Genomic DNA, 12,136 nt, shown 5'->3' on the forward strand with positions numbered 1-12,136 from the left:
TTAATCAACCTGATCTGTGAGAAAACGAACAAATATGCGCGTGGATGCAGATCTTGGAGAAATAAGCATATGCCAAAAAGGATGGGTCATATGGAAAATTTCTTTCCTGATGAAGTGATGCAGTGCATAGGAGTTCTCATCTACATGGGAATTGTGGAGTTGCCTCGCCTGCATCTATAGTGGAACGTGCACCTCGGAATTATTTTCTGGCCTCATTCCTCCTAGGATTATGCCCAGAAGCCGTTTCTTTCCATTTCTTACTTTTTTTTAGTGTCATGGACCCAGAGAAGTCTGACCCCATCAGGGATGGCAAGCTGCACAGGATTACATATCTGCTGCAACATATCAACAATGTCTCCTCTCAGCTTTTCCAGCCATATCGGAATTTGTGTGTTGATGAGCGAATGGTAACGTCGAAAGGGCGATCTGCAATTCGTCAGTATATGTGGGACAATGGGGTCAAGTGGGGATACAAGCTCTGGCTCCTTGCTGACTCAAGCACAGGCTACTGTCCAATTCAGTTTTTACACCAGGGAATGCGAAACACCAAGTTCTAAAGGACTTGCAGATGATGTTGTGGCCCGCCTGTGTGCGGTGTGCGGCATGTTTGGAGCAAGGGTATGCCATCTACCTTGATGACTTTTATATGTCAACCTCCCTCTTTGTACATCTACCGTATAGACTCATGCAAGGGCAGCAATTTTTTTCACAATTATGACAAGGTGCGGCCCTTACACGGGACCGGTCCCATGGAAGGGCCGCTACTAGATAGCTGTAGATAATAAATGCTGCTACTAGATGGCTCTCGCCATCTAGTAGCTACACACGGAAGTACAGAGCGTGCGAAATTCGCCGATGCACGTGCATGGCCTCGGGACACCGAACGCAATTGCTTCTCCGTTGAAAATAATTTTTCCCAAATTTGGGGCTGCCAAGTTGGGGGTGCGGCTTTTACACTGATGCGGCCCATACACGAGTCTATACGGTACTTGAGCGGAAAACTCTCTCGTGCGGAACAACACGCAAAGATCGTCGTGAATTTCCATCCCAGTTGAAAGACTCCACCTAGGAAAAAGGAGCAACACGAGGGGACATTCGCTGGCTGCGATGCCAAGATGTGCTGTACTTACAGTGGAAGGACAAGTGTGCTGTAAATATGATGAGCACAGCACATACTGCCAACAATCATGTCGATGCAACGCGAAATGTGAGGAGAGGAGACGAATGGACAATGGTCTCCATAAAGAAACCACTCTTGATCGAACAGTACAACAAAGGCATGCTTGGTGTGGGCAAGTCGGACCAGCTAATTTCATCCTATAACGTGTTGAGTGTGTCAGGTGGTGGAAGACACTGTTCTTCCACTGCAGTGACATTGCTGTTGTAAACAGCTTTATTTTTTCCAAGTGTACAGGAAACAAATTGCGATATGGCTGGAAAAGCTCCTTTCTCTCTCGAGAGGGAAACAGCGCGAAAAAACACGAAAAGACAAGAAGGGAGACACACACCAGCGCTGGTGTGTGTCTCCCTTCATGTCTTCTAGTCGTGTTTTTTTCGAGCTGTTTCCCTCTTGAGTATGTACAGACTAGCCCAAGCCTCTACGGTCTTGCAATTCCTTTCTCTCTCTTTTCATCGCTATACCCCCTACCCCCGGTGCAGGGTAGCAAACCGGACGTGCGTCTGGTTAACCTTCCTGCCTTTCCTCTCTTCTATTTCTCTCTCTCCATCTCCTGCAAAGAAGTCGGAGCACAAGCCCCAAGTTCTGTAAAAACGCCGTAATTGCAAGCTATGCTACGAGAGATGCAAAGTAGAAATGCAAAGTGACTTTCGTCATTGTGGAAAGAACACTTTTGTGCCATATATATGTACTATTTCCAGCAATTTGTAGCACCTTTTTGTAACATAACAGGCTATAAATTGTATATTTTGAAGTGTTCTTGCTGTGATTATTTTCTAAGATGTGCTCCTTTTTCAAGCAAAGAGATGTCCTTGCTTTACGAACTTTCACAATATAAACTTTTGTTGAATTATGTAATAAGTATATATGTGATAATTATGCCAGTGAAAAGAGAATTCCTTTAGCTACATTTTCATATCACACAATGTAATTAGAGTATTAGTATCAAGCCTGAAAAAAGTATTTTCACAGCACAAAAAACACCCACGGTGGCTATGGCTTTTTGCTTCCAAGTGGTTTCAAGTCCAGTGCTAAGCCACTGCAGCACATTTCAATGGGAATGAATGACATAGTGTTCAGTGCGTGTTTAGAAACCCTACACAATCTTTGAAATTAATCCAGAGCCCATCTCTACAGTGTCTCTTGTAGCATCCCTGTTGCTTGGGAAGCTAGGAATCAGTGAAGCAATAAACCAATCACGCACAGAAACTTACCTTGTTGAGAAAAGTGACTGTTATTGAAAAAAATAATATGGTAACTAGCCTATAAATTTATTCATTCATATTAATTGAAATCTTGCCCCTTATGGCACAAAACATGTGAAGCATGTATATGTACATGTATAGCTTGTTATGTTGATGACAAAGTTTGTTGTGTACCATAGAACCACAGATGTAGCCCCACTTTAGACAAGTAGCAGTGCCTTGGTAAGCGCAGTCTGGTACAACTCCACAAGAGTTGCGGTAGATCTGCGAGAGCAGCTGGGTGAGGGCAGAAGGGCCAGCGCTCAAGGCTGGCCGATGGTCCGGAGCTTATTGACAGGTTGCAGTTGGCGTCAATGCAGCACCGAAGCGGATTCTTCTTAACACAACCTTCTTATGTCATAAGAGACCAGGTGGGAGGTCTGATTCACAGAGTCATTGTCTGTGTGGAACGGTGAAGCATTGGTTTCCCTTTTGTGAAGTGTGAACGGTGAAGCGGGTTTCCTTTTTTGATAGCCGTGTAAGCGCTTGGTGTTTCGGGAAAAGTGGTAATGGACTGTATGTTTGCGACTGCTGCATCTGCCTGAATGTGTACTGGTGAAGACAAATGGGGTATCCAGAAAAATTCGTACCATGCACGGGAATGTCGACACTTTGGTATGCATTTTGTCTGTGAAAGTTGATCCGTTCAATACCTTGCTGAGGTCTTTCTCCACTTGGACCAAATCTGTGTATATATAACTAGTTTCGATGTTTCTTGTGGAAGTTTGGATCACAAGGAGGTCAATGCATCATAGATGGCCTCCAGCTCGACGCCTGGACTTGGTGAATGTCTTCACTCGCAGATGCCAGCTGTAGAGTCGGCTGCAGACTTGAATTATAGATGCGACCAAAGCTTGCAGTATATTAGCTACTTCTGCTCTACAGTTGGAACCCTTGAAACCTCCCCCATCGGTGCGCCACTGACTCGTGTCTAATTATTACAACAGAGATGCACTTGATAGGCAATATTCTGCACAGAAAATAGAGACATGACTCCTGAAGAAAAAGAAAAACAGTACCTTTACTTCCACCAAGTTGCAACAAAACAAATCGCAGGATCACTAAAGCCACTGCATAAATGAGACGTGTTCATGAATGTAGATTAGAATGTCGTGCACGCACAGCAAAATGTTACATTATAACAGAACACACCATCTAGTCACTACTAAGTGGTTTGTGACTGCAACAAGAATGACAGGAATGGATCCCAAAGAAAAAACTGCATAGCTGTCTATCAGCATTTACAACAAGATGACTGCTATGACAAAACAACACTGCAGTACCTTTCGTGCACTGAAACTACTCCCAGAAGACAGAAAGTGCACCTTTGAATGTCAGAAGCAAATGCGTGTTTATCACAGCACAAAAATAGTAATAAGCTATAGACGTTCACACTTAATGGGTGTAACAAGTTTCTGGTTGGGATGAATACACATAACACAATATTGAAATACGCTATTTTCACAGGGTCAAATACGTGGCCACTGACATCTCCGAAAACATATGCTTTCTTTTTTTTTATGTTAATGGGGCCTTAGAGTGTCCGCCGGTTGAAATGACATTGTGCAACTAACTGTCCACAGTCGATAAAAGTAAATATGAACAATCTCCAGCACTAGGCATGGGTATGTTTTGTATTGCTGCAGGCAGATCTCACCTAGCAAAACTGCCAATTTTAAGAGAAATAGACGAAATTGTTGCATTTTGAAAATCACACACAGCAAGTCTCACATTGTTAAAAAGCTATTGCACATATATACAACATGTCTAAGGCTCTGAGGTCTCGTAGTTAAATTCTAACCTAAGCTCAGATGTCTGTCTTGTCCAGAGATCACTATAAAACACAACGATGAAATAAAAGTCACCCACCAACTCTTGCCCCAAACAGGGACAAACTGTACAGCATGTTGAAATCAACATTCTTAAAAAATATAATGCTCCGATATTTGCTATGCAGTGAGAGGAAAATGGTTGTATTTGTTCATTGCGGCTTTCGCTCACACACCAAGCTGTGTTTTGAAATGCAGTACAAACGTATCGGGCTATGATCAATCTGTTTCCACTATGCATATATATGACATTGCTAGTTGTCACGGGAACAAGCTTACTAGAAAAATGTCTCTCAACTGAGATAGCGGACCCTTAATTTTCTGGGATTCAGCAGACAACTTGGACAACACGTAAGAAGAAAACAGAAAATTCAGTACACTGGTGGACTACCAACTGCAGTCAGCTTCAAAAGTTTGTGGACAGCGAGAAAACAGTGAATTTCCTAGCAGTTTGTGACTGTAGCCAGTAAAACTGTACAACACTATACTGTCTGCATATGCTTAGCACAAGCCGGAAATCTAATACAAGGTTGTATGTCCGGACTGCAGAAATATTCAGCCTTTTCTGGGATCTAGCGGTCTGTGAAGCTTTGATGCTGACTGTACATCTTTAATGATGAGGTCTTAAACTATAGATGTGGCATTGTGGAAAAAAGAAAAAGACAATAAATGCTGATGCACGTATCTATTGATGCTCTAGTCCAATAAAACTACGAAAGTAATCTTTTTTCTTGTCATGGCAAAAAGAGTATGAATGCCTAATCAACTTGACAAAGAATGACAAGGGTTATCTTCCCATTTGGTTGGAGTGAGAGTGTTTAGAGATATATGGATCAGTATTTTTCTTCTGCCACTATTCTGTACATATACCTCGAGGTCATCATTAAAAGCTTCGTTAGTAGTTCAACATAATCACGTTCCTTTTTTCATACATTTATTGAAGTTGTCTGCTGAATTTTCAAAAACAAAAAAGGAGACCCCCCCGCCCCTCTTTTATTGTTTGTGAAGGCTTTTATGACTGCTTTTATATAAATGCTTTTGCTAAACAGACCATCTAGAAATCGTTTCGCTCTCCCTTTTCTTAGGTGGCCTACAGCGGCAAAGGGCCGCTGCAAGGATGCCATATTCTTGTACTGAATCCTTGTGGTCAGGATACATTAGCTATGTAACAATGATAAAATTCTATGATGCAAATGCGCTGTACAGACGGACCTTAATACAGAGAACTACCAGCACGATCCTTGAACAAATGACAAGACCACTACAGGTCTGCAGAGTGGCGCTAACACCATGATGACACTTGCTAGTTTGTTCCATATAACATTGGCTTGCCTTCAACCCAAGTGGTGGTTAACACTACTTGTCGTTACTGCTGCATTCGAAAATGTGTACAACAAGCGCACAGGCAATTTTCAGCACTCGACAACCTACATTTCACAAGCAATCTCCTTTACAATCAGCTCACTTTAATAGCTTAAACATACGCTAGTGCCCCCTACACACTATGCTCTGTGCTATGGCAGTAGGAAGTGTACGGCAGCATTGTAAAACAAAATTCACGAGCTTGGCTGGCACTCGTAACACAGATGTAAATGCTTATAAGTTGCAATCAGCATAGGCCACTATACTGCCAGAACATTGCGTAGTGGTCGCTAAATGATGACCGGGCAATCTTTCTGCGCTACTTGAGAAATAAAGCTGGCTCCCACAGAAAGTGCACTGGTGCATCAATACTAGAACATACCTACGTTTTACGTTGCTGTAGCACCTTTTCCTCTCATAATGCAGATTAAAACAAGAGCATGTGGTGATTACCAAAACTGTCGGGTAGACTGAGCACAGCCTACGCTTAACAGTGAAATATGTATGAAAATGAAGAAATTAAATGTAGCTGAAGATTTACATGGAGGCATAAACTTCATAAACTTCCTGCACACATCATTCTATTAGAAGATAAATTGCTTCTGGTCGTACAGTATAGAGTACAATGTGTTCGTAACATGCTGCATCAGTTGCATATATCTTGCAAACATCATTATTCTCCAGTGACCTTATCAGTGTGCTGTATTCAACTGCTCTGTGAACTAATCACAGTTGAAAATTAACAGAATTGAGTTAAAATGAACTGAATATTCACCAGGTGTTTCCAAAAATGATTTTACTGATGTATTTATCGCAAGGAACTCCCTTGTACCTTTAATGTATGGTCCTGTATTTGCCATCTGAAGTATATAGCTACTGCTTTTAATGCAATTAGTTTTTGTAATAATATTTCTCATCAAGTGCTGGCAGTACTATTATTTTGTGGTAACAGAACAGTTTTGTACCAGGAAAAAAAGAAATGCTACCTAATGATTGTTGCAACCTTAACCCTAATCCTCACAGTCAGAAGAAGGAAAAGGATTGCGATTCATGAACTCTACGTGTTATGTAGTACAACACAGCTGGCAGTAGTAGTAGTGCGGGCGGAGTTCCCAATGCAAGTCTTAACTTGCACTTGCCTCTAACGTACCAGAGAGGTTAGTAGACACCCACTGCGACAGTAAGTACTTGCATGAAAGAAGTTCACATGAGCATAATCATGGTGATACAAGGTGCCAATAAACATCTTTGGTACACTAATTCCAACTTTTTTGGTGCTCAGAATACTATTGCTGCTCCAAAACAGCATTAAAAAATAAAATACACATATTACAAAACAATGAGGTTTCACAACCATGCTGAAAACAGAGGAATGCTACCTGCTAATGTAAGACCAGCGCTTTTCAAAGCAACTGTTCAGGAACCTTGTAAAATGGAATCGGAAGTAGTAACAAATTGACAACACAAAAAGAACAAAATTTCAGAACACACTACACTGTAAAGTCACTATAACAATAAAGGAGCAGCTAGATGGGTCTCTCATCTATGCCGCATTGACTCATTATGTTGCAGTTACCCTAGCATCACTTCTCAACACAACACATAAAAAATCATCTGATTCGATTACTGATCCTAAGGTAAGTCTTATGGAAAGCGTGTTATGCAATTTAGTAATGCACTTGACTTCAAGTCAATGCACAAAAGCAAGACTGCCACGTAATCGAATAATGATCAGTCATCAGTGGGAAAATGAACATATCATTCAGGAGTAAAATAATGCAACTTCGAGTGGTTACAATAGTAAAAACATGCTGCATGCCTTTAGGTTCGTATGTTACAATAGTAAAATGCCATTTGGTATGGATGATATTAACTGAATCAGAAGCAGTAGAGCTCAATCACCTTAGCTTGCAGAGGAAAATTCTCTGTGCAAGACGGTTCTGAATTAAAAATTTTTGCAAGCTCATCTTTCACAAGATTTTTGCAAGCTCGTCTTTCACAACATCTTCAAGCTTAAAAGATTCACTGGAGTGCTGTAGCCAAATGGTCATAATTGTATGCCTGCCAGCTCTCACGGTTCTCCATTTTGCATCCCAAAAAGTATTATAGGCACCATCTGCTACCATTGCTTCATACTGAGAGTAGCGTGATAACCTACAGAAAGGCGAAGAAAACAAATGCTTTTTCAGTGCTACTAATGCTTGTTATGGCAATTCTTATAGCGGAGACAATGCTGACCAGAAAGTTACGTGCACGACCTTCAATTTCACAAATGAAAACATTGCGCTGCATTAAAAATTGTAATCCTAAGACTGCGAAAAATGCAAGCAAGGCAGGCTCACTACTTTTACAGCAGATCGTATCACAAACTTCAGTGTGACAAACCTGCATATCAAGAAACATCGCTCTGTAGTTCACGCACCCAATATAACACCAGGAAGTCTTCATTCAAAGTCAAACTCAGAGTCTGAGTCATGCTCTTACCATCACAGACCTTATCACCACGATTTCGCAGAACCCATACAGAGCACACAGGTTCAAACTTGCATTCTTGACAGGCACAGATTCATACGTGCAATCTTGAGATATGTGAATGCACATAGACTTGCTGATCTGCAATCATGGGTGACTTTCGGTTTAGCAAGTCAGTGAGCATGGTCACAATAGTCATGGGTGGATTTGAGTCTCCAATGGATTCGAGTACACCGAAATCATTTTTAAGAATCCACTGGGAGCCAAAAAAAAAAAAAATCAAAGCAAATCCAGTGGGCACCCAAAGCAAGTCAGGATGGCAACTCATGACCTCAAGGTTGCACAGCACAATGACGCGTTATAAAGCATCATACTGCAGAACCAAGTATGCTTGTCAGACTTAAACTTGTGACAGGCTGTGAGAACCAGTACAAGGCTAGCAGAAATGATCTCCCCATCTGCCTTCTGCGACAAGTATAAAAACAATACCATTTATTTTTTATTTTATTTTGCAGACTAACTCAACAAGTTTCATGTGAACTGACTTGACAGCCATATAGTACAGTATAGACCACTTATAACGTAACCATTTATAGTGCAGAACTGGCTACAATGCGGCCTTTTCCGACTCCCATTTACCCTCCCATAGAACTCCATGTATATGCATACCGCTTACAGTGCAGCCGCGTGAGACAAAATACCGGTTATAATGCAGTTTCCGCGGGAAAATCTCGCCGACAAGGGCGGCAGCGAGCAAGCTTCTCAACAAGGTGCGTGCTGCCGGCTGGCGTATGCATTATTCAATGCAATCAAACTCTCGTTAATTCGGACTTATTTGGCCGCACATCGGCTCATTCGGACTACTTTCGGAGCTCGGTGAGCGAGGAGCGCCGCAAATGTGCGACGCAAAAGAGCAAGAACGGCGCTAGCATCCAACCAAAATGAAGCGGTGGGGTCCGCATCGCCAAGGCCATCAGTTGAAATCATACGTGAATGACAGCAATGCCGGAACAATTCGAGCATATTTGTGTATTTAAAGCCTGTATTCTTGCGTTTACCGCCGCGCATAACACCGCGTTGGCCGCGGGCTTTCGTAACTGCGTAGTCGTCATCCACGATCGTGTCGATAGCGGCCGTGGTTTTCTCCGCAGTGGTTGCGGTGAACAGTAGTTTCGTTTTTACTCGGTACGCGCTTCGGCTGCGTGCCTAAAAAACTGCGTAGTCGCCATCGATGATCGCATAGATAGAGACCGCTGTTTTGACGGCCAGTTGCAGTGGCTGGACGACTCGGTGCATGCGTCGGGCATGTGCCTTCAGCACCGCAAAATCGCCGTTCATAATCGCGTCGACAGTGGTCACGGTTTTTTCCGCAGCGGTTGCAGCAAACAGTTGTTTTGTTTTGACTCGGTGCAAAGCTGTCGAGCTTGAAGAGCACCGGCTACATCGCGATTATGTTTTTGCCAGCTCACTGAAGAAAACGTAATCACGATGCGCACGCGATAGTACAAAGCGTGTCTACAGGCTTGGTCTACATGTTTTGCATACGTACAGGGCTTGAAAATCGTTGTTTTGGTTATAGTGCGGTACCGCTTATAGTGCAGATATTCGTGACTCCGGCGACTTACGTTATAAGCGGTCTACACTGTATTTCATTGGTTTAGCCAGTGCCAGATGGCTTGAATGAATGGCAGATGGCATTTGTGAATGTGGCAACATAGGTATGGTCATTTCCTTCAATATTATTCTATGAAATGAACAACCGCTGCATGTCTTCAACTTGCCGCAATCATGAGTACTTACAACACCTTCCATCTAGCTTTCATAAACTTAAGACATGGGTGACAGCTGTGCTAGACAGTGCCAAACAGGATACACTTTGGCATGTGTGGGCAAAAAGAAATTACCATCTGGGTTTGTGTGTAGTAAATAACTGTGCCCACACTGTGCATTTCTAACCGAAGAATAAAATTTCGAGAGTTCTTCTCCGCACCTATATACAGTAAGACCCCATTAACTCGCATCTGTAAAAACATTTAAAAAAAATCAGGATAAGCAGAGTTTCAACCAATATCACGAAAACAGAAGCTCGTTGGCCATGAGCATACCAGATAGAGCCTTCCTAAATTGACATCAGCAACACTCTTGGTCACCCATGCCTGCGAAGTCTCCCGATTTGTCTGGGAGGCTCCCGAATTTCGACCAATCCTCCAGATTGCATGAACATGACCATAAATCTTCATAAAAACTGCCTCAACCACATTGCAAAAAAAAATAATAATAACAACGACAACAACAAAATGCTTCCTGCAGCACGGTCGCATTGTAATTGCCATTATCCAATAGGTAGCTAGCAGATATCAATAGCTGCACCACTGCAGTTTCGCTCCACAACTACAAGGCAGCGAGGAAATCGGGGAGATTATTTGTGCTTGCCCTGTACATACTCAACAACAACCGCAAGAAGGAACAACAATGAACACTTTCAGCCAGATCATGAAGGCTGATGCCGCACACAAAATCCCTGCCAGTTCCTCCGATCAAGAAGTCTGTGCCACTAATAGCTTCACCAGTTGTGAGGACCTGCTGGTAGCAGGCACGATCACAAGGATGTTGAAACGGAGCTTCGTGCGGAAAAGTTGCAACGACGACAGTATAACCAAAAAGAAATGTATCACCCGCCTATCTCACGAGGTTGGGTGGAACACACCCATGCTTCTGCACTTGCATCACGCCTGGCTTTCTCTCAGTTCTTGAAGCGGAGGGACAAAGAAAGCACCACTGGTCACGCGCTCGATGATGGAGGATATCACAGCTGGAAAACACCTTGCAGTGCAGCCCTGCAGCTTCACACAATGTCGGTCTCCCGTATCCATTCTGGAAGCTCAATGAGTTCTTGGCCTCGTGACAGCGGACCTGCGTGCAGAGATGTGTGAACTACATATAATCACATTATTGCAATGCAGTTGAAACTTGATGTAATGAAGTTGCATTTGGAGCAAAGTTGTGTTCGTTATATCCTATATTCGTTTTAAAGGATATTGGGCTTAAATTGGTGCCAACAAATTTGCACTAGGGGCCATGCAACAGAATTACCAATGCAAACAATGCTAAAACACAAAAAGACAAGATTAGCCATGAGTGTACCGCAAGCCAAGCCATTCCAATCCAAGCTTACTTGCAGAGATGAACTTTGTTGGCTGCTCATGAATGGCGTCAGTGACCAAAACATATATTTTGCATCTATTTACTTAAATGTACAAATTTACTTTTCGAGGCGTCTCGTTTCTTTTACTGCTGGCTTGCATGTATTTCGAGCTATGTGCGAACAAAAATTTGCTACAGTGTAACTGATACTGTGTCAGATGCTGCATTTTCAGTTTTATTATAGCAGTGCAATATAATCACTGAAATGAAGTATGACCAACCAACCTTTATATTTACTATGTCATATCTGATAATTCATTAGATCTGTGTTTACCATAAGGAAGTTAGAATGCAGAAATCAAGAATGCTGGCCACTGTCACGTGGATTTGACAGATGCAAACAGGGATCGTATTCTTGACTGATCACTTCTGGGGATATTTTTGTGTGCCATGATCAACACTGCAATAACTATTGCGCAATGCCTTACAGGAGCAATAGGTAACCTCTCTGCTGGCTCAATCAATCATCACGTGCTTAAAAGCAATATTCCTGAAAGCATTTGATCAGGAATACGACCTCTGGCAACAATAAACTAAATAAATTTAGATTGAATAAACTTGTGCTCGCTAAAAAAAAGCATTACAACTTGTCAGACACTATAGGTGTGCAAACATTTCAGATGTCTGGGGGATTGACATGTCTTACAGCCATGCCCCATTTATACGGCATCATCGAGCCTTCTATATTAACTTGCAGTCACCACACTAAGGCTGAAAGTTACTATGTGCATATTCAATATGATAAGGCAGGCCTGTCCTTTGAAAGAAGCTACAGCATTTGTGACAACAACAATCTGGTGCTGTGAGTGTCTCTTACACGAATGGAAGCATAACCTTGATAGAACCAA

At 42.4% G+C, this 12,136-nt stretch overlaps 1 protein-coding gene across 2 annotated transcripts in view; it reads right to left on the minus strand.

Moving 5' to 3' along the window:
* Positions 1–3,415: 3,415 nt before the first annotated feature.
* The window catches only part of LOC119433343 (phospholipid-transporting ATPase ABCA7-like), a 103,252-nt gene continuing 94,531 nt past the window's right edge, over positions 3,416–12,136 (minus strand). For both annotated transcript variants that reach the window (XM_037700499.2, XM_037700496.2), the window contains one exon: positions 3,416–10,997. In XM_037700499.2, coding sequence (XP_037556427.2) covers positions 10,930–10,997 — 68 coding nt within the window. In that variant the 3' untranslated portion in view covers positions 3,416–10,929. The remainder of the gene's footprint in view (positions 10,998–12,136) is intronic.

Source organism: Dermacentor silvarum, chromosome 11 (genome assembly GCF_013339745.2).
Source record: "Dermacentor silvarum isolate Dsil-2018 chromosome 11, BIME_Dsil_1.4, whole genome shotgun sequence".
Lineage (NCBI taxonomy): Eukaryota > Metazoa > Arthropoda > Arachnida > Ixodida > Ixodidae > Dermacentor > Dermacentor silvarum.